The sequence below is a fragment of the Parambassis ranga genome, chromosome 16, assembly GCF_900634625.1.
Source record: "Parambassis ranga chromosome 16, fParRan2.1, whole genome shotgun sequence".
NCBI lineage: Eukaryota > Metazoa > Chordata > Actinopteri > Ambassidae > Parambassis > Parambassis ranga.
The window spans coordinates 8,565,214-8,592,198 of record NC_041036.1 but is presented as its reverse complement, the minus strand read 5'-3'; the positions used below and the strand labels follow the sequence as shown (position 1 = coordinate 8,592,198).

The 26,985-nt window shown below is 40.3% G+C and overlaps 1 protein-coding gene across 4 annotated transcripts in view; it reads left to right on the top strand.

The window, feature by feature from the left end:
• LOC114448194 (RNA-binding motif, single-stranded-interacting protein 3-like) overlaps nucleotides 1–26,985 on the top strand; it is a 90,409-nt gene that overhangs the window by 4,075 nt on the left and 59,349 nt on the right. For 2 of the 4 annotated variants that reach the window (XM_028424972.1, XM_028424971.1), the window contains exon 2: nucleotides 24,750–24,928. In XM_028424972.1, coding sequence (XP_028280773.1) covers nucleotides 24,750–24,928 — 179 coding nt within the window. Of the gene's footprint in view, nucleotides 1–6,399; nucleotides 6,493–18,133; nucleotides 18,202–24,749; nucleotides 24,929–26,985 lie in introns of those variants that run through there. The other 2 variants (XM_028424975.1, XM_028424974.1) reach the window with 2 other exon arrangements.

Here is a 26,985-nt window from a genome sequence, read left to right as displayed (position 1 = left end):
GTGCAGGCGTGTATCCTGTGTGAGGTAGTGTGTGTGTGTGTGTGTGTGTATGGCCTCTGAACAGTGATTCCACCCTGAATGACCCCTTTTCAATGCAGCTTGCTGTCATTAAAGCTTTCCAGGTCCCAGAGGAGCAGCTCTGTGTGTGTGTGCGAGGCCCCATAGAGTAGCACAGTTACACATCTATATGGGCCTTGACAACAGCCAAGTGTTTGATCTGCCTGTCCAGCTCTCTGGCTTCAAATATGAGGAGTATCAGTGTGTGTAAGAACAAGTGTGTGTAAATGTTGGTGGGTGTGATTGTAGGGATTGCAGGTGGTTTTCAGGCTTCTTTTGTTAATAGACAAAAGCAGACAAAGACTAATCTGGTTGTGTATTATGGGATCTCTCTCCAGCGGTTTCTTACACTTTACATCTCTCTCTCTTTCCTTCTCTCTCTCTCTCTCTCTCTCTTTCCTCCTCCTCTACTTACTGATCTGATTGGCCTCTTATTAATCCTGATTCCAGCAAGTTGAGGCTCTCTTTCTGTGGAAATCAATCATGTGTGTATGTGCATTCCTGTTTTTAAACACACACACACATTGCACACAGACGCACACAGCACCTTCACACAAAGGCAGTTATGAAATGACTAGCTTAAACCAACAATGCTTAGCCAGAAGACAGATTGCGTGTAAATGTGTGGCTGTTAAACAGAGATTTGCTCTTGGTCTGTCTCCGTAATGGGCTATAGGCCCAGTTAGTGTACATTAGAGGAGGGTGTGGGGAGAGACAGCATGCCCTCTTATGCGAGCCTAGTGGCCCTTAATCATGGCTATAAGAGGGTATGAGGAGAGGGTTAATGCTCAAACACAGCTGCATTGCTGCGCACTCCGTGTGATTTGTTAAAACCTAGCCAGAGGGAATGCTGTAGCTGCAGGGAAATGCTACAGTTGCAAATCTTGTGTACAAGCAATGTTTAGGATGTTCTTAATTACCCATGTGATATAGCTTCAATTGGCATATTTCTGATGCTCACCACAATCCAGTCTCACACAAAAATGGGTAGGAGCTACAGTACATTGGTCCAAAGAGAATGATTAGTTTTACAGGAGCAGAGCTGTTCTGTTTTAGTGGCTGTTATATTATCGTTTTCATTTTAGACTTAAGTTCACATGCTGTTTTGCCAATGTCTATCAGATGCTGCATAGTTTGATTTTAGCAACAAAAATAAAATAAAAGCTCATGTGTACACCCTTTCACAGTGAAGCTCCATTTTTGTGGTTTCATGTCCCAACTACAATACCTCTGAGGCTTTACTCGGAAGCTATTACGTGGGCCAATATAGTTATTACTCATTTTTTTCTGGGGGCTCTGGGCTGCATAACAGGTCTAATTAATTAATAACTGAAAGGATTTCTAACCATAAAAATCCTAACTGGAGAACATGACAATGCAAACCACCCGTTTTACATCAAAATTATAACTACAATTTACTGTTCCTCTTTGCATGCAGCTGAGCCTTTATGTTTAGGGTTAGTAAAACAGCTTGAAGGCCAGTGACTGTCTTTAGTTTACTATATCTTAATATGGACTAAAGGAAGATCAAACACTGCTTCAATGGAGGTGAATAGAATCAGCAATAGCAGATACCTATCTTTGATAGGGGAGCATCACAAGGGTGTTTTGGCAACAGTGTCTGGCTGGGGGTGCTATGGATGGCGGCATTTTATACATGTGACTATGGCAGAGTCACTGCAGATAGATGTTGGCAGTTTTTAGTGGGATTTTGTTTTGTGTTAAATTTTACTGTAGCTTATTATATTTGCTGTTAATTTTAAGTGTTCTTGTGGTTGTAGTGTACAGTCTTCTGTCTGGATGGAAAATGGCAGTTATTACATATATGACTAAGTTTTTAAGGGCAAATATTTCAGTTTCACTCTTTATCAGACAAGTCAGCTCACTTTCTTATCTTTGGTTAATATTCTCTCTTTTCTAGTCCATCTCATCTCCTTTTATGCCTTTGATTTCTGATCTTAAACAATATTTTCCTCAGTTTTAACACAGCATATAATTATATGTCTTTTTATAATATAATATAATCTGTCTGTGTGTGACCTTTGATGCACACATGGAGTGCCTCTGAATGTAGTAGAGCTATTTCAGTTTTATTATCCCTTCAGCTTCTGATGATGATTGACTAAGGATGTGAATCTTTGATGATAATCACTCAGAGCACGATAAGGGTCTAACAGAAAAAAAGTCACATTATCAACCAGCCGATCATTAGTTTGCTGCAGATCAGTGTGCTAATATGCTCAGCGGCACACAAGGAGCTTTAATTAGGGTAATGAGAAACAGCATTCAGCTGATATCAAAGTAATGACACATGCGGACACGCCTGGACATCTAAATAGAATATTCCATCCCTTCAAAAATGAGCTTTTCACATTCAATTACTCTCTATTATGTGATAGATAAATGTGGTCAGTGGTTGGCGTGGCTGTGATGAGTAAACATCATAAAGGCAAGAGTGAAAGATGGACACACACAACAGAAATATAAATATGTAAACATTGAAGGGAACACTAAAAAATGATTAACTCATCCACTGATCATCCGTTTCATTTTTTTCTCCCTCCTTCACTTCTCGTCTCCTTCCAAGCTTCTCTTCCTCCTCTTGTCAAACATAAAGTACTTTGCCTTAGCAGAAACGGCGACCATAAATTATGTAGCACACGGCACACACACGTACAGACACTGAATAGTGTGGGTTTACTGTGCAAAGTAAACAGAGGGTATATGGTTTATAGCCCGGCATGGATTCAGCTCATGCCCTGCTTCTCCTCACACATCTGCCTGCCTGCATCGGTTGTAGTTTTACAACCGACAATATTATTATGTACGTGATGTTTAAACACCGAGCGCCTCTCTTTGGGTCTCAGCTCTGGTCATGATATGCTGGTATAGTGGAGAGTGAATGGCCTTATGTTGCCTTATTCAAATGTCTTAGCCAACCCTCTCCTTGCTTTCTCTCTCTCTCTCCCTTTTCCTGCCTCTGCCCCACTGTGTTCTGGGCTCTCTCTCTCTCTCTTACTCACTCCCTCTCTCTTACCATCTGTTCAGTATGCCTGGCCTGGTAGTTTTTACTGCTTAAAAGGGACTCTCCTAACCACCCATATATGTACATTTATTATTCTCCATGGGCTGTTCTATTCTTGTCCCAGTACAGTAGCAGACACTGACCATTGCCTCAGTATGTTAAATTGGATTGAAAAAAAAAAGCTTCAGTGGGTCATTATGTGCACAAAGGGGTGAGCTTTTCTCACCACTGCCAGTTGTGTAATACAAAAATATGTGGAGGAGGGAGGGAGGGAGAAAAAGGGGGATAGAGGAGAAAAAGGGATGTGAAGAAGAGTCGAGTGAGACATATCAAAAAGAGAACAGATGGCTGTGGCAAAAAGAATTCAAAAAGAAAAAAGATTAAGATCCAAAGGGAAATAAAAAGCGATGCAGCACGGGAGACAGAAGTTGTAGGCAGGGTCAGGGAATAATGGTGCTGCTGCATTTTTAATAGTTGGCCACTTTGTAGCGACCCTTGTCTAATGGATTCTCTGCCTCTTAAAAGCTCCTGTCAGAGCCCTCTACCTCAAACAGTAACACCACGGAAATTGCTGAGGGCTCCAGCAGTCCCCAACACTTCCTGATAGAATATTGTCTGGCAGCAAACATAATTCCAGTTAGTACGCAGATGTTTTGGCAAACTGTGTTTAGAGCTAAATTTGCTTACCAGGAAGCAGCCACTGAAACATTGGGGGTTTAAAAAGTGTCTACGACTCGCACTAACATTACAACTCTGTGAGATATACAGCTGTGGCCATCAGTGTGCTGCTGCCCTTTAGAACAATGTGCTAAGTGCTTGACAGAGACTTTAATGGTGGGATGAAAAGGCAGCAACAAAGAGCACAACCTCAGGGCTGGCTGTTAGCTGTTATAAGTGTGTGTGTGATTCAGTGTAGAAAGCTTGGCTGATCTGAAGATGATTCTGTAGAAATAAAGAGTATTTTTGCTTTTTAATTGTTCTTATACATACAGTGCACACTGTTCTTTAAAATATACAAAAATATACTGATTCAGCAGCAGTCTGTGGTTCAGAAGGTGACAGTAGCTCTCGGCAAGATTGATGTTTCAATTTTATGCCTTAACCCAAACCATCACCATCACATCTGCAAAAAATGAATCAAATGGGAACGATAATACATTTTTCTTTTACTAAAAGTTTTTGTCACTATAATTTATAATGAACTTGAATTGTTGTGGGGTTTATGTGTCTGTTTCAGTAGCCGACTAAGGAACACATTGCCACCAGAAATACGGTGAGTCTTTAAGGAAGTTTCCCATACACGATGAGCTTAGCAGGACTCCTGTGTCACTTTTTCTATGCAATTTCCTTGTTTGTCTTAGTATTAAAACAAATTGTGGGTACATACAGCCTCTCTTTGTGCTATTAGTGTCTTGATAGGACATATTGATGTGCATGTCCGTAAGGAGGGTCTTGACCTAACACTCACACTAGATGACCTGCATGTTAGCCTTTTTACACCAAACCTGGAGACCCTTACAATCCAAGTTGTTCACATTAAAGGCGGACATGGTAGTTGGGCCAGGCAGGGCATTACACATGGGTGGATGCTGTTTGTATTAATCATATCCTCGCCTACAGGCTGTCAGCACACTTTGAATCATAATTATCATCATGAATTTCACTTTCATACATTAGATTGATCCAGCACTTGTCATTAAGAGGCTTCTTCTGTTTCCTCTTGGTGATTAAATTTTATTAAAATGATACTAAACAAATCAAAATGTTTATATTTTTATGTATAATTGAAATATAATGTTTTCACATATTAAAGAAATGTGAATCTGTAGTACATAGCCATCATTTGCACACATGCTGTGCATTAAATGCATGAAGTCATCCGTGCTATTGACGTGGGGATTTGGTCAGCAAGTTTCTTATTCTCATTTTTCATTCAGTGTGTGAAGTCCCTGATGGGAGTGAGACGGGGTGGAGTGTGAGGGTTTGTGCGATGGTGGGTGTGTGTGATCCCTTCACCAGGGAACAGAGAGATAATTGAAAGAATGGCCTGAGGGATTTTTTTTTCCACATGTTGTTCCTCATACTATTTAGCTGTTGCTTCCTTATATCTGTCTGTCTGCTTTCATTCCCTTTCTCACTGTTGTCTTTGTGTCTTTACAGAATATTAACTCTCAATGCAGTGCTGGTCATAGAATTCCAACCTTGAATACCTGTGCACTGTTAATGTGAATCAGCCTCTGATGTACTGATACTTTAAGACCTTATGGTATGAACCTGCAATAATGAGACATGTAACTACACTATAGTTGGTACAGATACTGCTTGGGGATTATAAGAATCTTTGTCTTCTTATCAGGAAGACCTTTACAAGTCTTTATATCCCCCTGCTACCAACATCGCAGTATTATATCTGCTAATGAAATATCACAAAGTAAATATAACAATGTACCTATACATACCGTAGTTAATCTGGAAATTAGAATTGAAATGTAATGCAACCAGATGGTGTTGTTGTGAGTCAAAATCTACCCTTTTGGTGTCATGATACCCCTGTTACACTCTTGCATCAACTATAAAGTCAGATTTAGGCATCAAACATTTCCTTTATAATTTCATCACTAATAAAAGATAAAAATGAGAGAAAATCATGTTTCTCTAAAAACTCTAGGAATATATTCAACCATAACACAAAATGTGGCTTCTCCTTGACATTCTCACCTCACTGGCTGCTAACCACTGATACTATTTAAACCCCTGTCAATAAAAAATGCTTGCAAGTGTATAGGAAATGTGTTTTCTGTCTAGAAATACAGCAGGAAAGCTCCAAGTGTGAATAAACGCTGGAGCTCACCCCCCTGCACACTTTCTTCCTCAAGTCTTACAAGAATATATAGAGAAACATAGTTAAACTCTATAAAACTGCCACAGTGTTTGCCCTTGCCGACAGTTTAGTTGGGTTACAGACACACTCTTGTCCCTGAGCCAGAGGTGGCTGGCCAGGCCAAACATCTCCTATTCCCTGCTAATGAAATCCTGAATAAAACCCTCCCTGCTCAGCTTGATCCCACACACACACACACACAATTGCACACGTACAACCACACAAATGCAGGCAACCACTCTCAAGGGTTGTGGTACACTTGCACACACAAACACACACACAGAACCCCTGCAGTCCCAGCCAGGGATTATCCTGTGGAAACACTCCTTTTGTTGGACCTCAGTCAAATTACTTTTTTGGAGCTCTCATGCTTTTATCAGAGCTGTCTACGTAACAGTGTGATTGTGTATGTGAGTGTGTATGTGTGTGTGGGTGGAGGGTGGCATGCATGTTAAGGCAGTCCAAACATAGGCTGTCGCTGATTGCAGGGAGTACATCCAATGCGAATGGTCACTAATGACACTTGAAAGTAAGCTGTTTATATTTCTTTTAGAGTGTGTGTGTGTGTGTGTGTGTGTGTGTGTGTGTGTCTACTCATATGCTAGTGATTTTCTAAAGATAGCATAACACCAAATCACTATGTTGTGTTGTCTGTTGGCCCAGTTTGATATTCAGCTTGACACTGTTGCTTGAAAACGGAGATGCACAGATGACTGGGCACAGACCACCTTTCACCTTTTATTCGTTCACACTACTGAATCTCTACAGAGACTACCTGTTTCAAAAATGTGTTAGTGTGTGTTTTAAGAATGCGACCACCCGTGAGTGTCTAAGTGTGTGCATGTTTGATAGTGTGCATGGTGAGATGTGGGTTTCTGCTCCTGCCTTAGACACAGAGAGTGGACGCGAGAGTGCCAAAGTGAGAGATAAACAGAGACTAACACCGAAGGAGGAGAAGCAAAGCGTGTGTGCGTGCGCGTGCGTACATGTGTGTCGAGGGTGCAAACTAGCTTTGTAGCTCTCAGTAAAGTGTTGATTTAAGTGGAAGTGGAGGGAGGAGATGGGATAAAAGGCCTGACTAGATTAGGCTGGCACACACTACTGAGGCGTGCTGTACTGCCTGGCCTTTCAGTGCGCATGTGTGTGCGCCAGAGAGACTAGTACTTGCGTGACAACATTAGGTTTGTGTGTGTGTGTGTGTGCAACTGTTGGATGCAGTTACTCTGCTGCTGATATTGGTGCAGCTGTACAATAAAGCAGCAGATTAGCAGAACCACCAGAGCTACTATAACAGCACTGAGAGCACTAATCATCGTTCTGACATCTCAGCAATATTTTGTGTTGTATATAGTGTATGTTACCACTGTGAAGTGCCATTGTGTGGAGGTTTTTCCAGTGTCATCTACAGTTCATATTAAATGTCCTAGATTCTTTATCTCAGTAGAGACATGAAGTGGATTACAGCACCAGCAGCTGTTTCTTCATTTTCATTTCTTTTAATGCACTTATAACCTTTCAGGTCCTGCCAGTAGGAGGCCAAATTACTGCATATGCAAGCTCCCCTACCCCGACAGCCCACTATTTAAAGTCAAGAAAGTCTCCAACAATAATACTTTATTGGCTAAGTCTCTTGCAGAACTGTCTTTCTGTGTTAGTCTCTGTGTGCAGGAGACTGACAGTTGAGGGTAAAAATAACATTTAAAGTGGTTTTAAATGCTTGAGGTGTGCTTGATTTAACTACAACAGACAACATAACAGCTTAAAAAAGCACTAACATTGCTTGTAAAAATGACAAGCTATCCGCCACCGTGCCTTTTCAAATATTGAACGTCTATTCTCCCGTTCTTTAAGGTTTAAAGAACAGCATTCATTATTGTCGAGGTGTTTATACAGTCAGGTTTAACAATCATCAGGCCTATTATTAACGAAGTGGTGCATGAGTAGGAGTCCATGGCCTGTCACATTTTGGCAGCAGAGCGAACTGAAGCCACTGTTAAATACAAGTTAATAACAATCCATTTATTTCTTCTGTTCACTGGGTGAAAAGAGATTAAAAAAAGATGATTATCAGAGGAGACAAAGTCATTTGTCTGCTACATGTTTTACATAGCAGTCTGCATTTTTCCTGTATGAATAATTAAGAGTCTGGGAAGTGCTTTCTCCATGTATGTTTTTCTATTTGTATGCACATGCTCACTTGTCCAGCTGTGTGCATTATGCATATCTGATGTGAACATTTATAGGCTCAGTTAAAATGTATGTGTCTGTATTTATGTATGCCATCTCCAGGTTGATTCAAATGTACAGTAAGAAGATGCTTATTATGCAGAACATCAGTACAGACAGGCTGAATGGACTTAAAGGTTGACATTGTTCTTGGACTTTGCATGTTTGTGTCTGTGGGTGTTTGTGAGGCTTCCTGCTGTCATTTGTGCTGTTTTTGGGTTGACCTATGACTCAGGGTGACTGACTCATTCCAACACTATTGAAGTTGGCTGCGCTGCACCAGATTTCCCAAACAAAAAAAAACGAACACTGCTTTAATCTTTTGGTCTTTTTCTATTAAACATATTCTTAAAGCTTTCGTCATCTCTTCTCTCTGTTACATTGTTGTTCTCTCTGTGCATAAGGGCTTATGATAAGTGGTCCGTTGCACAAATACTTGATTTTTATTGTTTTTGTAATTATAGGGAACTCACAATGGCCTTAATCTTTGGATTTATGCAGCAGCAGCTAGTTTTTTTTTTTTTTTACAAACCTGAGCCCCTTTCAAACCAAAGCAAAAAGTCTCTGCTCTATTATCATCTGTGTTAAATGACTCTTAGCTCTGATCTGTAGTGATGCAGACAAAACACCTAGTGGGACATGCTAATTCCTGTTTCTTATCTGGTGCACATTGTGTTTTTATTCTTCACAATCACAGATAAATTGCCATTTTAAAGGGTTTAATCATAATTAAAAATGTTTATATTATATTATATATTTTAATGTAAAAAAGGGCAGTCTCTCAATGAATGCTACCTTCACATCCTTTTTTATGAAATGTTATACACACACACACACACACCGTCCCACACACAGCAACTGACAACTGCTAGATTAGATGCAGTGGAGGCACTGAGTACAACAGGAGGAGCATTCAGTGCACCACTGTGACAGAAAATACTAACTGTAGCACTCTTACCAATACCAAGCCTGGAATTATCCTCTCAGCGGAGGTCCCTCAAGCCCTCCCTGTCTCTCTCAAGAAGAAATCAATGATGTGGGGGGGACACTACACTCAGCCAGTACTGTGTGAAACCTACCTGCATATAACGCATACAATAACTGTAGCTTTTTTATTTGTCTGTACAGAATGAAAAGAATATGCAGGTGTAACATGATGATGTTGTTTTCAGATTTCCTTTGTGAATCTGTGTTTTATACCCTATATTTGTGTTGCTGAGTGTGTGCTATACTTTATTGTTATTTTGAACTGCACTGACAAAAGAATTTCACACTTTAGTTTTTCTTTATCTTAGAAGCACCATAGTGTAAATAAATACTAAGCAGACTAGGGTGAAACTGCAACCAATCTTTTTATTTGACTGCAGTAAGTTGATCCAAAGGATAATTTTCAAAAAGTCAATGTATTCCAGTAATGGATATCTTTTTTGTGTTATAGGGTACTGTGACTGTATACTGTGACTGTATACTGTGCTTTAAAGTGTTGAGTTGAGTAGCAGGACTTAGGAGGAGATCCATGATCGTACAATTAAAATTAGTTTTCTCTGTCCTCTGTGCTACATGTGTGTAGAACAGCGCATCTTATGCAGAGAGAGCATTTATAATAAACATTGCATGATAGGACTGTGATGTATGTTACTTCAGCCTACAGTTTAACTCATATTCACAAACACACTAAAGTGGAGAAGCCCTGGGTGGTGTTGGTTACAGCCTGGAGGAGTCTGGTGGTTTGTACTGTACACTCACAGAGGATGCTGGGTCAAAAAAGTTAAAGCACAACAGCAGGGGGCAATGGATCAGAGTGGAGCAAAGGCAAATATATGGCAAAAGGAAAATGTAGAGCTTTTAAAATAATCTGGGAGGAGCTGTTTAAATCAAAGTTCCACTGAGATTTCAAGAGTCAGTCACTAAACATTTTAGATAAGAAATATACTGCTCTATGCGATGGTGTTGGTGGTTTTCTGTGCTTTTTCCTTTACACTACAGAAAAACCCCAAAACAGTCCCAGAGAGTTCAAAACATACAATCTGGACTTTACAACTCTCAAACAGAGACACACAAAGTCCAGCTGAATTACAGATTGAGTGACAAACTCAGACAGAAGGGAAATAGGGCTGACAAAAGTGGAGTGGCAAAACAGAGACAAAGCAACAGAGACAGACTTTCTCTTTCTCTCAAAGTACAGCCACAAGCTGTTGGTCTCAGTCTGCCAACCTAGCTCAACTTCCAAGCCATAGATAAGCTTTGTGTGTGCGTGTCTGTGTGTGAGTGTACATGTTTGTGTGTACATAATTCATAAGCGTAGCCAAATCAAGATCTAGAGATTATCATGACCAGTGGCACAAAAGAGGGACGGAGAGAGAAGGAGGAGGAGTGATACGTGTCTGTATGGGGGATATAATCAGCAAGGATGTACTGTATAAATGCAATTACAGGGTAGAAAGCATAGACTAGTTTATAGTCACCTACCTGAATACAGCAGCATGTGTTTACATGCACATTCGCACAGGCTGCCTGTGTTTGACTCTCTTCCCTCTGTCTCCTTTCAATGGCTCCCTCCCTCCCTCCCTCTTATTTTTACTTTCAAGGAAGGGTAATCCCTCTTGTAGTTAATGTGCTGTGACATTTCATGGTACAATAGGATTTGGGAGACACTATGTATTCTCATGGAGCCAGGGTCTGGCTGATAACCTCGCTGTCTGGGTGATTTTGGACTGCAGCAACTCTTGGACTAGTTTTATCTCACTTTGGAAATCGAATTCTCCAGGTAGAAATGCAATTCAAAATCATACGGAGGCTGAGGTGACACATCGGGGGTTATTGGTAAACCACAGAAGCCACATGCTGTCAAGCCAAAAAAAAAAAAAACCTGCTGTTGATTCTTAGATTTAATGCGGCATCAACTGCTGTGACAGATTAACGTTTTTCTGAGTAGCAGTGCAGGTGACAGCCAATGAAATCATTACGCTTACTGAGTACAGTATTTTTTGACACATGCTGTGTGCAATTGGATCTACTTGCCTTTGCAAAAGTGCATTGAAAACCATTTAACATTTGACAGAGTGTAAAATAAATTAGAGGTTTGTGCTTGCAGGATTATACAGGAGGGGAATTGATGGAGAACTTCCATGTTTTACTGAAGCAAATAATAAGACAGAACATACAGTGATATACCAGGATTTCTCTGCTTATTTATTACTTTATATATAGTCTATGGATTCTACTGTTCACTGCAAAAGTTACACCAAACACCAGAAAAAAAACACATAAAAGATTATGCAGCATCTGGTTATTCTAGATTTGTCTGAAGCTTTTAAACTTAACAGGAATGTGGTTCATATGGTCATAGGTCTGGTGAGGAGGAGTATTAGATGTAGTTCAACTTTAGGGGAAAAACAAATAAATAGACCTTCAGTTGTGACTTTAATTTTTTTTGACATTTGCCACTGGTCTACAGTTGCATTGTGATGTAGTATAGAGATTTTTATATAAGAATGCGAAAATAGTCACTAAACAAAATGTCCATGGAATCCAATAGTTTGCAGTGATTAGAGTTACCACAGTCAAATATCAAGCAACTACAACAACACCTGATATTACTTAGTAGTGCAACAGCAAGAAGGTTAGCTTAAGGACACTCATCAACAAATAAAAGCCACTGTTACTCTTATCCAGCCTCTTACTCATATCATATGTCATATTTTTATTCATTCATAGCCTTTAATGTGAGTGTCCTTCGAGAAAACAGAGCTAGCTACAGACTAGCTGAAGACCCATATGGTATGTGTGCACTTAAACCTTAAGTAACATAACTGTCATCAGAATCAGAAAAACCATCTAACTATTTTTGGTTGCAAAATGTGAAGTAACATTTTGCAAATAAAGTGACAAAAGGTATTTTTATCCCCCATCAGTACAGTTAACCAAATTTTCATCTGTGCTTTGAGGAGGAGTCAAAGCAGATATCTAAGAATTCTGTTTTTATCCTGCAGCTTTAAAAACACACTGATACATGTCGTAGACAACTGCGTTTGGACAGGCGATGTAATACAGATAGTAGGGTTTCCCCTTGGATACGCTCATGGCCAATATGCTTATCTCACCTACAGAGCTGATGGTAGGATATGAGCCGGGCTTTAAATGTGTTCATCGACCTTCAGACACAGATATAATGCTGCCAGAGTGCCTTCAGCTGGATGGGGTGTGGAGAAGGCAGCGTTGGAAGGGATAAACGTTAAATATTCAGCGTGACATTTATTGTGGGTTATTCTTGGGTTGCAGGATATTTAATAGCAATATATACAAGAACAAAACATTGTACATTTAACAAATTGTTAAAAGAGAGGATGTTATTTTATGGATATATATTAGGTTCCTTGATTGTCCCATGTTGGTATAGATTGCTTATACGAGTCATCCTGGAGATAGCAGACTAAAAAAAAACTGCTTTGTTGCTGAACCATTCACTGTGCCTACACCAATTTGATAACATGCATTGTTGCAATTTGCACATTTCTTAAAATTCAGAATGGCTTCGAGTAGAGAATGAGGGCATTTTCATTTTCCTCAATAATACCAGTGCAGATTTTAAAGTACAAAAGGGCTTTGAAAAAGTCATAATGGGCTCTTACTGTTGTAGAAATTGTGATTATTGGGTTATCATGTGACAATAGTAACTTAGCCTTCATGTTATTTCCTCCTAATTCAAACTGCAGTGAAGCCTTGAGCCTTTGAAAAGGCTAATTCAATTCACAACCTGTCATTTTCTGTCTGCACTAAGTCAAGCCTTAAATCATCGAATGAATGACTTTAATCCAAGTCACACAGAATGCCTCCAATGCTGCGCAGAACATCTTCAGCCTCAGCTAAATGTAGATTACAACTGAAGTGAGCCGAGTGTTTATCTAGCTAACAACCGTACCAGGGGACTAACGTCTTGTCGTTTTGATTTGCCATATGATTTCTTTTGAGAGCGTGACAGTGAGCGTGAGACAGTGAGAAGTGTCACACCCAGATTCATGAGACAGGCTTGGCAGGCTTGATATTGCTGTCTTGGCTGACTGTGTTATACCTGGAGGGAACCCACTGCTGCCGCCGTTACACTGTAGCCAATTTAGCTGGAGCACAGCTGCTAAGAGGCTCCCTGAGGTGTGTGTGTATGTGTGCTCAGGATTAGCCACAGCACCAATTAAAGCCTCAGACTGGTTTTTAAAGGATAAATTATTAACAGCAGAAGTGACCTCTCTGGTGGCCTTTCTTCCCTCCTCTGCTTTTCTCTTGTCTTCTCGCCTTCTCTCCAACCTTTATACACTTTCGTTAAACTTCCCTTTTGTCATTTCTTTCTTTTTCCTTTCCTTGCTGTGGTTTTTATTCCCTGTAGTCCTTTTTTGGTTCCACTATTTACCACTTTACCAGCACTCAGTGTCCTTGTACACCCTCTAGAAGATTGTAGGACAAAATGTTTTGATATTTTGAAGAAGAGACTTGATTGTATGATTTGAGTGTCCTTAAAGTCACGATTGAAAATCTAAACTCTCATCTTTTCACAAGGCTAAAGGAATACAGGGTCCTATCAGAAATGTATATAGTGAAAGATTTCTTTCTGTCTGCTTACGCCACTACCTCTTTTTACCCAGTGTCTGTTCACAGTGATATTTCTTTCCAAGATGTGGCTTTCCTTCAATGTATCTTTGGTATATTGATGCCTCCAGGATACAGTTGGGCCTGATTGTTACTCTATGCAGCTCTACAGCATTCTCCTTTTTCTCCCTGTGTTCAATAACAAAAGCATGTTAGCCAGTAATGGATACTTTTAACCTTTTCCAGGTAATTTGATCAGGCTTTTTAAATCAATCCAAGCGCACACAGTGTTTGGGTTATGATCGGTGAATATATTGACTGCTGCTCTCTCTGTTCAGCCTTCATTTTTAAATGGGGAACCTTTCTGTGTCTTTTTCTGGTTTGATGAATGGTTCAATCCTGGATTCTGAATTATACATGTGAGCTGCTGTGTATCATCTCTCATGAGTACAAAAGAGGTGAGAGTTGGAATGCTTTAGAACTGTGTTTAACATTTCATGCCGCCATTCAGTGAAATTTCCTGCAGAAAATGGTACGGCGTTCCCTCATCGAAATCCGGATGCATTTGTTTTGGCTGTTGGCACATAGAACACGATGTGTAAGCTCCGTTCCAACGCTAACGTGTGTACAGTGAAGGTGCATTTCTGAATTAAAATCCCAGGTGTAAAATTATTAGGCTTAATTCACACCATGTGCATCTGCTCTGCTTCTCTGGCCAGCTGTGCAGTGTTTTTTTTTTTCTACACAATTCTGTCTAATCTTCCACTAGAGAAATAAAAAATATAATGATTTGACTGAGTTCTACCTTTGTTCTGATACTCTAGTATGGATTTTCCCTCTAAATATCCTCGGGTCATCATCTGATCTCAGTCAGTGGGCTTGGATTCCACTCAGTATGCTCCCCCTATATCCCTCTGTCTTTTTACCACTCCTTCTTCTCTCATTCTCTGAATATTTGCCCCTCTCATTTGATGAAGGAATTTAATTAGAGCTGAGCGAAAGAAACAGGAAGGAGCAAAGGGATACACTGAAGGAAGGAAGCAGAGAAATAATGAATGGTTAGTGACCCTGAGAGCAGACAAGGTATAAAGATAAGTGTGTTTAAAGCAGCCTGTAGGAGAGAGTTGTATTGAACCTCGTTACTACATTAGCCGGGACTGTATAGATTCAGCAGTGCAGTGACGCTGCAACGCTGCTTCACTTACCAGAAAATACCAGCATATCCTCATGTTGAATCATATCAGCTGTCTAATCCATGTTTTACAGTGTTTTCGTTGCCATAGCTCAGTAAGATGTTAAATAGAGTTATTGTTTATAGCCTTATATGGCCTTATGACCCTTATTTACATGGATTGCCTTGGGTTAGAGTTAGGATTTCCATATTTGTGGTTGAAAACTGTTGGACATTTAAATATAAATGTGATGTGAACATGATGTAAATCACGTTTCAGACACCAAATCCAAAAGCATAAGCCCCGTCGGTAAAGTTTTAGGGCAAAAATGCAGAAGCTGCATTTTTATTCTTTCCTCCCATCTGTCTAAGGTTTTGTTTGATCTCTCAGAGCTGCCCTACATGCAAACATCGCCAGAAGAAGCACTTCACGACAACGTGAAGAATACAAAGATGTAGGATTTGAAGCTGGATGTAGCGAGTCACTGCAGAACGGCTTCAAAGTGAAGATGGTATTAGTGACTGTAGGAAAGATTAGATAATGGTAAGTGTGCTCTGTGCTAATGATAGCTATTGATTTGCCTTTTTTTTCATCGAATCATTGAAGACTCGATTTTGCTTCTTATTGCTAAATTCTGCAACAAGCCTCAGTAATGGTTATAATTGTTCATTTGAAGTTTTCCTGTATGCAGTCTGCTATATGACATTGAAGGCTTATGGCTTATGCTTTGAAAATGTGATGGTTTATTGAAAAGGATTTATCCTGGTACATATTATATTTCGACAGCAATATTAACCAATGTGAGGTAATACAGACTGACAGTGGCTTTTCGGTGCATTTTCATAAAGTCCACAGATTTTTACAATCTTAAATCTATTCATTAACTGCTGCTGTCTGTTCCAGTAATACAAGTCACCATTTCTTCTTCATTATTTGACACAAAATATGCTGTACAACCCAACCTGTGATGTTGCTATGCTTTTATAGACATTTTAATTGATTCACTAATGAGAGTAGACCCCCCCCCCCACAACATACCAGCATAGACACTTACTAATTCCTATCATTCAGCCTCTCATTGTTGTGAGAGGACGAACCCACACACAGTCACACACATACGCCAAAATCCTATCTTTCAGTTTTTTTATTGTTGCCGTGGAGAAACATTATTCTGTCTGCACACTTATTCTATAGTCTCCATTCTTTGACCTGACGCTATATAAGCATTCTGTCTTATTCTTGTGCCCTCTTATTCTGATGGTAATTTGACTGCCTGAAAGGACTGGCAGAGGATTGTTCCGTCTCATTCAACAAAATACGGTAAAAAGTCATTCCTGGGATTAGAAAAAAAAAAGAAAGCTCTGTCGTGGATTTCCAGGGCTCTGTTGTCATGTCTGCAGTTGCCTGTCGGCCCCCCGTTCATATGCTAATGAGTCGAAGCTTGATTGTTTCCTCATATTTTAATCTCCCGCATAGTGTTGGTGGGGAAGGGGTGGTGGGTGGTGGGGCAGCAGAAAGGAGGAGCGTGGTTACGGGGAGGAGATGAGACAAGAGGTAAAAGAGATGATGGACAAGGAAAAGAAGAGAGGGCAGAGGGTGTCTGCAGTGAAGGAATAGAAAGGAGGAGAAGGCAAAATGAAGTTATGTAGGAGGAGGAGAAAAGCAAAATGTTTGACAAGAACAGTGAAGAGGTGAGGGACATGGGAGGGCTGGATGAGATTATTAATACGCATTGAGGAGACGATAAGATAAAGAGGGATAGAGGAACTGCTTGGAAAACACAGTTCACCTAGGAAGGAGACATCCAGAGTTTATTAGCTGTGACAAAAACCTGGAGCTACAGTCTCACTGATAGAATATTTAATATTGCTGTATTTTAAACTTTGAGATGGGTCACTAAGGAATAGTGAAACTCGCAAACTTTTTCCTCTTGTGTAGGTTATGTATTAAACCAATCACAGACCCTGCAGTATCTGACGCCGCTCATCTCCCATACTGCTGTGTGGAAACACTGACCACGGGGCAATGAGAGGAAAAGCGAGAGAGCCTTTCTTGAATAAACTAATGCTGAATTTGCATAAATATACATAATAAAAGAGCTTTGTGCAATGCGCCTCTTCAATATGCACCCCCCCCCCCCCACTCCTTTTTTTAAAACATGCAATCTAGAGGTTGTGCAATTTTGAAAAAAGAATGTAGCATACGATTTTTTTTGGAATACCCTCAGTGAGGTGGAGATAAAATCATCAGGGTGGGATTTGAAGTATATTGTAGTGGAAATGTTTTTCTTGGATGTCAGAGTTTTCTAGAAATATTGTTGGTTGGTTTGCCACTTAATTGTAGTTAGACTTATGATCCTTCAGGATGGCTTGAGTAAGGACTTGAATTTGAGCCAATATGTACATAACACCTTGTTTGTTGTAAATTGTAAGGGAATGTAAGAGAAACACCTTTGTTGGGCATTTGATGTAAAGAAAAAAAGAAAAAACAAATCTAAATTTACTAGTGTATTCTAATGAGACGAGCAGTTATGCATGGTTCTCTCTTGGCAGGTCTGCCTGTGCTTGGTATATTTTACACATTTATGCATTTATTCCTTCTCAGAAAGTGGTTATGGGACACATTATTTCAAGGCTGTAAGGGATAAGGTGCTCAGTTGACCAATTTGACAGTAATCCCTAAAGGTACTGACGGGTTCACCAGAGGACACACGCAGGAACGGCAGAGCCAGTATTCACACCTTTTTTGATTCTTATTGTATTTTAGGACAAGCAGCCACCCCACAGGCCACAGGTTTTGAAATGGCCACTTGAGGCTGGCTCCTTTATACTTTTAAAATGTCATTAAGGCTCAGAGCGACATCACATAATTAAGAGCATGGCTGGTTGTCACTCTGCCCATGCAGCTTTTAATATGTGCCATTTCTGCAGTGTATTTTGTTTTTAGTGGACAGCTGTTTGACTCAAGCAAACAATACATGAGGATGATGTTTTAAAAATGACATTTACAGTATGTGTACACAGACCCAAATACACCACACATTTCAACATTTCCCATAACCTCACAAATGAGCACTCACTCAATCTTAAGTCCAAGAACAATAGCTGGGCAGGCTAATGCAAATTCCAATCAGTCCAGTTAAACAGCCTGTGTGCTCACAGATAACCTGCACTTTCTCTCTCTCTACTACAGCCACAGGAATTTGCTGAGAGTTCAGCAACCTACTAGTCACTCTCCATCCTCTCCATATCGCCCACCAGGTCAGTGAGCGCTAAGACCAAACTGGATGACCTCCCGGGATGTTTGTGCAACTTGTTTATGACAGCCCGAGTGTTGTTGGTGCTGTTGTTGCTGATGTTAACACAAGAGATAGAGAAGTAGAGAAGGTTGGAACATACAGTTCCACTGGGAGGCAACCTAGAAGACCTCATGCAGTCTGTGAGAGAAGCAGAGAGAGGCGAGACAGTGACGAGGGGGGAGAGGAAATTAGGGAAGATGTGAGAGCTAAAATGTACTGCTGAATATATAAACAGACAGAAAGCTCTGGAAGGTGGAATGCAAGATCAGCATTAATTTAAGTAGTGATTTGCAAAACTAGTTTTAAAAATGCAGGAACAAAAGCTTTATGTGAGAACAGAACTGAGCAATTGTTTTTATTACAAGTTTAATTTTAAAAGCCTAAAAAAAAACCTTGCACTGGTATTTTGATGGCATATTAAATAGGCCATGTCTTCTGATAGGTCTGCATTTCAATTGAAGTTAGCCTTTTTTTTGCATTCTGATTGACCTCACTGTGATCTCAGATCCGCGCTGATGAAACTCGCAGACACCCGGAAAAAAAAAACCAATATCCACTCTTTACTGTTTAAGGTCTGCAACTTTAAAGAGCCTTGTATTACAATAATGATGATATTTTAGCTCAAGGGTATATTTAAGTCTTGGATTACACTCATAACATATAGTGGTTGGTCTGGTATGTTTCTGTCCAGTGACACACAAAGGCTTCATCAAGAGGGGGTAGTATCAGGGCCTGTCCACGGGGGGCCCTCACAAATCCTGTAATTAAATTATATTTCAATTATTACCACAATACAGATACTGTTGCCATTGGCTCAATATATGAGTTATCAAAATATTTATCTACATCAATATCACAAGGATGTTTGGCTTCAATGCAAAGTAGTGGTTATCCAATAGCAGTGGGGTAGCTCGTCTCCAAAGGTTGTAACTGAACTGGCTTTGATAACTTGAAGTCTGTGACATTGAAGCCATAATTTATGTAAAGTTTCTGAGGCTTTATTTTAGTATTTCTGTGTTGCAGATAGACTGGGATAGCCCTTTATAGAGACATTAAGTCTATGAGTAAAATTCCCCTGAGGTCTTGGGAGCAACACTACGATGTGTTCATAGTATAATGCATAGTATGTATGCAATGAAAACTGAGGCTGAAATGTTGAGATTACGCTGGCTTTGTTTGTATATACATGTACACAGACAGTGCTAAGACTCGGGTATCAACACCAGTCCCATTCATGTCTGACATTTATGCCATACTTCATCAAAACACTTAAAAACAGCCTCATATTCAGCTTAATCCAACATGCAGACCACATGTTCATACAAATAACTGGAGATCCCTTTCCCAGAATTCTGAGCTGGACTTAGAATTGGTTTTATTAAAAGACCCTCGTGTGATTTCTCCAGGCATATCATTTTCTCTTCAGACTAATCACAGTCTAAGCTATACTTCTAGCCTACACATTCCTCAACTTGACACTCGGAAACCTGTAAGTATCCTGTATTGGATATCGTTAGGCTTGTCTCCAAGAAGACTATTTATACCTGTGAACAACATTAACTGAACTCGCTGCAATCTTCTCTGCTTCTCCTAACATAAATAAGCCCCCTCCTTTATTTAAGAATGTTTTTTTGCTGTGCTTGAAACACCCTGCAACACCCTGAAGCCACATCTTCTAACCAAACAAGGGCTGGACGCTGTAGTTTGACAAATCAAGTTATTTTTGTAAATTTGTGAAAAGATGATTTGTTTTCTTTTCAAGGTTTCCGACAGAAGCAGTAGCCCAGGCTTAATTTAGCTGCTTGTATAATCTCCGAATGGGGACGGTATAGTGGGTGCCATGTTTCCATTCCAATGTATTCATAAGCTCTTCCTTAAACCCTTCCGCTGCTGTGTTTAGAGGCATAGAGAGTTAGAGAGAATCTCGTTGCTGGACCCAAAAATAGCCTACATTCTTTCCTCTGTGTTTCAGGAAGCATGGGAAGAGGCCGGAACAACCTCTCTCTCTCTATCTCCCTCTGTCCCGTGTTCCCCTCTCTCTCCTCTCTCTTATGTACAAGTGTCTCTCTCTCCTGTCATCCTTGCTTGCCTCCCTTCATCAGCCATTCCTCTTTCACCCCTTCATATCTGTAACCCAAAGTTCACCCCCCTCTGTGGGACTGTGCAACCTCTGTATTTCCATATTACTTAGTTTTTACATCCCCTCTTCTCATAATGGACTCACAATGAATGCAGATGAATTTGTTTTTTTTACAAAGTATGTGTGTTAATGTCTGCACATTTACAGCTTTCCAGGGGCTGCTCATTATTTGCAAAGTAGAGAACTACTGAAGAAAAACGAAGGCAATTTTTTAATTGAACTTTTAATTGTGCATGTGTGTTTATTTGCAAGCATTAAATATGTGTTGAGTTTGTTGGATTTAACACAGGCATGCATATACCATAGATACATGAGAATTAGGAAATCAGGTCTATAAACTGTTTATAAAGATGGACAACATGGCTCCACCATGGCACACCCATTGTATAAACGTCAGACCAAAATTTCTCACTTACAGCCGCTACTCTTCCCAAACACCGCTTGCACTTCCACTGTAAGCTTGCTGTAGCTTGACTGCTCAATTGATTATCTCAGGAAAAAAAAGTATTGAGTAATATCTGTTTTTGTTGGGTTTGTGTCCCATCCATTGACAAGGATGAGGCAGAGCAGACCTATACTGCAGCCGGCCACCATCAAGATATTTTGGATTCATTTTTCGTGTAACACATGCACATCCAAACAATGTATTCTTGTCATCCTACTGTTACCATGGAGCTGAATCATCTTGTTCTGAGTTTTACCATTATTCTTAATCAATATGATTACTATCAAGCAAGAATACAAATTAATGCTTGCAGCTGTGCTGTAAGATAGCACAAAGGGTCATACTTTAGTGTAAACATAAAGCATCCAAACAACCTAAAATCATGTGCTTAGTACAAAATGTCAACATTACAAATGTTGGCAAAGTAACTCTAAACTATATTAGAAAAATAGTTTCTTCTCTTGAAAGGTTGACTGGAAACTGAAACGACTATATGGCCATCAGTGCAAGGTGAGCAGTAAACAGTACAGATAGGGGTTGGTAAAAACATGTTCTTGATAGCGTACCTGGTAAACTAAAGGTTAAAAAAAAAACTCAAGTGAACTGCCAGAACAGCTAATACATATTAGAATCAGGCCTACATTTGTATCAAAGGAACGGCATTCTTTAAGATTTTTTTTAGAAGGCCCAATCTCAGCTTTCTTTGCAATGCAATACGTAGTCAAATTTACTGTATGCTCAGCAGGCATGCACATATATGACACACCAGAGCAATGTTTTGCAGTGCGTTGCTGTTTCAAGGCTCTGTCGTGCGTGAAATCAACAAAAACCCAGTAACTGTGTTTGCTTTGTGTGACAGTTTGTGTCGCTGCCTCTGAGCCTTTTTCCCACTGCGAGAGCTGCTCCACTGTACTAAGTGTGTCAACAATACCAGCTGAGAGGCTGCCTTCAGTCCACATACTGCGACTGCGGGCTAATCCTTAACAGAGAGAAACTAGGAGGAAGAGGAGTGAGGAAAGCAGAGACGTGGAGATATACCAGAACAATGTACAGTATGTGGAAAGCTGAGGGATGGAGGTGCAAAGAGCAGGACGCTCAGCGATGGTGGAGTTGTATTTGACAGTGAGTGAAAAAAGTAAGAAGGGAGGAGGAAAGTCTGGATGGTAGAGAGGGAGTGATTTTAATGTTTCAAAGGATTTCCCTATCACAGGGTCTGACACATTACACACACAGCTCACTATCTGCCCAACCCTGACAGCTGTACAAATTGGCTGAAAGAGGTTCCCTGGGCAAAGTCTTTGATCAGGTGTGTTTGTGTGTCTTGTGTCAGCGAGACGAGAGAGAAAGAAGAGATTTTATACATTTGCGCATACCTGGACGTGTGTGTGTGTGTAATGTGTGTGTGAGCAGGTGAGTGCAGAAAGACATCTTTCTGCTCCAAACCATGTTGGAGTGAAACGAATGCTTAAAGATAAGGCAGTGTGTGTATTAATAAATGTTAACAGTCTGTGCTTTTGTGTGTGTTTATATTGCATGAGCCAGCATTGTGATTGCAGGCATGCAATGCGTACCATGTATGTTATCTTGTGCATGCATAGCTTTTATGCCAGTAATATTTCTCTTCCACAGTTCAGCCTGAGGTCTTTTATTTGTGTCTGACACTTTCCATCAACATAGATGCTATCTTTCCGAGGCGCTGGGTAAACAAATCCATTGTAAAAAAAGAAAAAGGCTCATATGGAACAAGCCCTTGACACGTTTCAAGCCTTTAAAGCAGTCAGGTTTTTGTTATGATGATCACAGTCACCACATACAAAAAATATACACAATATCAGTAGGGACCCTATTGTCATTCACATGATATTGACACATTGTGTGATATACTTTGAAAGAGTCCTGCAGAAAAATACAGAGGTGTTGCTATGCTGTTTGCAGTAATCCCTCAACATCTGGCAAGGAGTCAATCACATTCCATCAACACTTCAGTTTAATTACCCATGTGAAGATGTTTATTCCACTACAGAAGAAGCTTGATGTGCTCAGCAGAAAGTGGAAAATATCTGGATAAATCCATATTGGTAATAAAATGAATTGGACACTGCACATTTTCACATCACATATGAGCAAAAATCCTAAATCATCTGTATTTCGTGCACAAATTAAGCAACATGCAAACAAATTAGAAAAATATTCTCAATTTAGTATAACCAGTCTTATTATCAAGATAATATATATACAGTATATATATGTTGCAGGTATTTCAAATTTATATATATATATCAGCCATAACTTTGCTTTAAAAAAAAAAACAAAAACAATTTTCATTGATTAGATTCAGTAAATTACTTACTCTTAATATAAAAATAATAACTTAGAGACAGTCTTTCCTTCAGAGAATCTCACTTCTAATATGCAGTTATATTCCTCACAGCTTTTAAAAGGCAGTGTTAGGCAGTGTAACCCTTTTTATCTCTATATTTTGCCATGCTTCTGTTGACGTGTATAGGCTCATTGTGGGTTGTTAGTGTGAGGGACTGCTCCGTAAATGACACAGGGGCTGCGGTACATGTGTTGTACCTGTTACTGTTGCTTCTGTGAGCTGCTAGTGTGTGTGTGTGTGTATGGTGTTTGTGTGAATGTGAGGAACCGCATGCCACATGAGGGAAGTACAGGTAATGGATTAATATCAGAGCTGGCTCAGGCTCCACATTGCTATGTGGTGGCAGCCTGTCATTATCACAAACATGGGCTCACACACAAACACATGTTCTCACACGCTCACTTGAGTTTGTGATATATACATTCACACATGCACACTTCCAAATACAAGATTCATCCAAGCACATACACCGTTCCCTACTGTCACCTTTCCATGCACATCCTGCCTGTCTCTTATCACTTGGCGTCACGATCCACAGTAGTACTGGTGATCATCTCAATCTGCAGCAGGTCTCTCAACTTGTTCCATTCACTTTTCAACAGTGGGAAGAATTCTCAGACTTTGTCGATCCAAATGTCAAGACAGGAGACACAGTGTTCTGATGTCAAAGGGGCCATCACGCTTGTTTACTTCTCTGCAACATAACCTAATAGTTTGCCTAAAGCAGCAGAGGCAGGCAGGGGTGGGTGTGTCATCAATGCCTGACTGCTTAATCCTCACACTGCCCTTCCTCCCTGCCAGAAATGGTCATCTTATTAAGTCATTTAGTCAGTATTGAGTTGTGTAATTGGGCAGTGGAGGCCAATAGGAAATGTTGAGTTAGTTAAGGGTGATAAAGCCTGGATTAAACAGTGAATGGCCTTTTTTGTGCACCCATGGCAGGATGCATGACAGTAATTTATGAAAACACTATTAACTGTACAGAGTTCAGTGCTGTTTGGTTTTTAGGATTTCCAGAAGAAAAGCTGATGGTGGTTTGAAATTGCAGGGTCAGGTATTTATATATATATGTATATATATCTCAAGAAAATATGATGGTGAAGGCCGGCACTTAACCAACAGTCAGTTGACAGATGCAGATGTCGTTCTTATTATTTGCTTTAAAAAGCTACATTATCACCACAGGAAACCATGCAGAGAGTTTGGTGCTGTCTAATTTCTCCTGCATTAACAAAGCGTTGGTGAAGAGGAACAGCGTGTGATTGTTATTGATGGAAATTCATGTGGTACAATTTGGCGCCACAATCATCAAGCTCTACTAATTTCTCAAATGTTGCTTCCTTAATTTGATCAGCTTCCTGTTGAATCAAGATATTGGTCTGAGGCAGGAACAGATTACTCCAGAGGATGTGAGTTTGGCAGATGAACGCTGTTTTGTTTGGGTTGCAATGAGAGTAGATTCTGATCAAGCATACAGCGATTATAGATAAGAAAATTATATTGTGACCATAACTGGCATTTCTTCTTTTCATTTTGTCTGTGCAGCAGTCCTATGCTCCTCCCCCTCAACCCATGGCTCCACCCAGCCCGGGCACCACAGGAGGAGGCGGAGGTGGAGGAGGTCAGGGAGGAGGGCTAGTGGAGCAACTAAGTAAGACCAACCTGTACATCAGAGGCCTCCCACCTGCCACCACCGACCAGGATCTCATCAAACTCTGCCAGCCGTGAGTGCTCTTCTATTTTATTCTATTCTGCACGATACTGTCCCTGCTCAGCATTGCAGATGCATCTAACAGCGTCCTTCAGTGTAGTGGAGTTCAGTTCATTGCAGCGCAGGTTCACTTCAGCTTGTGGTAATTAGTGTTGCGTGAGTCCAACAGCAACTTATAATGAGTATCAACAGTTTGCTCTTGACCTCTGTGTTCCTCCTCTCTGCTTCCTCAGAGGAAAAAACACAACCCAGCTGGGCCTAACCCATCCGTTCTCCTCTGCACTGCGTCAGCCACACATACACAAGGACAGACGTGGACACACTTCCCTCCATTGGCAGAGGATTTAAACTCCTCGCTCATCAGGTTTACATATTCCATGATCATAAAAAATAAATTAAAAAAACTGAAACACGTGGCAGGTGATGGCTGGGTATTGAAGGTTTTTTGGGCTTACAGTCCTTCATAATAAATTTCTAATTCTTGTTGACAAATCTATTAAAAAACAAAATGTAACACAAATGATCAACCAGCTCTTGCAGGGAGAGTCTTGTTTACCTGTAGCCATTATCTGATATTATTGAATGTAAACAGAGAGTGATATATTATAATTTTTGTAATTAATTATTTTTAGATATGATTATTATGCGAAGATATGAAAAAAAGAAATATATATATGTAAATATATGCCCATACCATACTTCGCCTTTCTGCTTGTCAGCTGCAGTTCTAGCCTGTTATATTTCAGCTTAGCCCTGGAGGCGTTCTGGAGAAACAGGGTGAAAAATGGGGGCCAATAAAAGTTTCATTAGAGGCACAGTCAGTGTGGCAAGTAGCCAGCAACATTTAGGAAAGGTCAGTGGGGGAGGGTGGGGGAGGCTGGAAGGATGCATATGCGTGCTGTGGGGCGGCACTTTCTAACTCTCTCTGGCTTTCAGAAATAGACTGACTGGCAGTTTCCTGTCACTCACTGACATGACATAAATGCATGCGCACACACACAACAGACATTTCATTCATGCACATGGTTGCAATGGAAGGACAGTCCCCTGCTGCTGACACACATACACGCTCTCTTTCAATTCAGTGTCATCCCCCATCCTTATTGTTACCAAGCTTGTTTTTTTTGTACTCTAATCCACCCACTAGTGCCATCCTCTCCCTTCCCATTCTGTCAACCTCCTCATTTCCTCCTTCCATCCTTCCCTCATGCCCCCCTCTCTCTCGCCCTCTCTGTCTGTCTGTCTCTCTCTCTCTGTCTCTGTGCCAGTTCTCAGAGTGTCAGTGAAAAGTGCTGTTGTCAGCTGACATTTCCAATCACTCCCCCGGTCGCCCAAACTATGGACACACTTTTAACGTCTGGGGACAGAGCAGAACGTGAGCGGAATGTAAAGCGGGGCACAAGGGCAATTTCTCTCTCACTCACTCGCTTTCACTCACAGTTGTTGTCTTTCTCTGTCTCTCAGGTTTGCCAGATTAACTATCCTTATCTATCTATCTATCTATCTATCTATCTATCTATCTATCTATCTATCTATCTATCTATCTATCTATCTATCTATCTATCTATCTATCCATCCATCCATCCATCCATCCATCCATCCATCCATCCATCCATCCATCCATCCATCCATCCATCCATCCATCCATCCATCCAATTTAAGAACTCAGTAAATTAATCATCAACAGCTGAATTAAAACAGCTTTATTCTTGTGCTAAAACCTAAAGGACGGCTCATGAAACTCTGAGAAAATTTTTTGGGAGCAGTTGATTTATATAAAACCTCAATCCAAGACATACTATCTTCCTGTCCTGAGCTTTATTACCTAATATTTCAAAGACAGCGTCCATCTTTAATTATCAATTTTATGAACCAAAATCTGTGGAGTTATTTCCATAGTATTGCTTGAAGCCCCTTCTGGAATAGGCCCTGTGATGATGCCTATTTTTCCTACGAGAAAGACTTATTGTAGAAAGAAAAGTTTTGGCAATATTACACATTTTTGTGCATGATGGGTTACCTTTATTGTACCTATAGTGCAAAGAGAGTGTCAGGTCTGAAATGACTAAA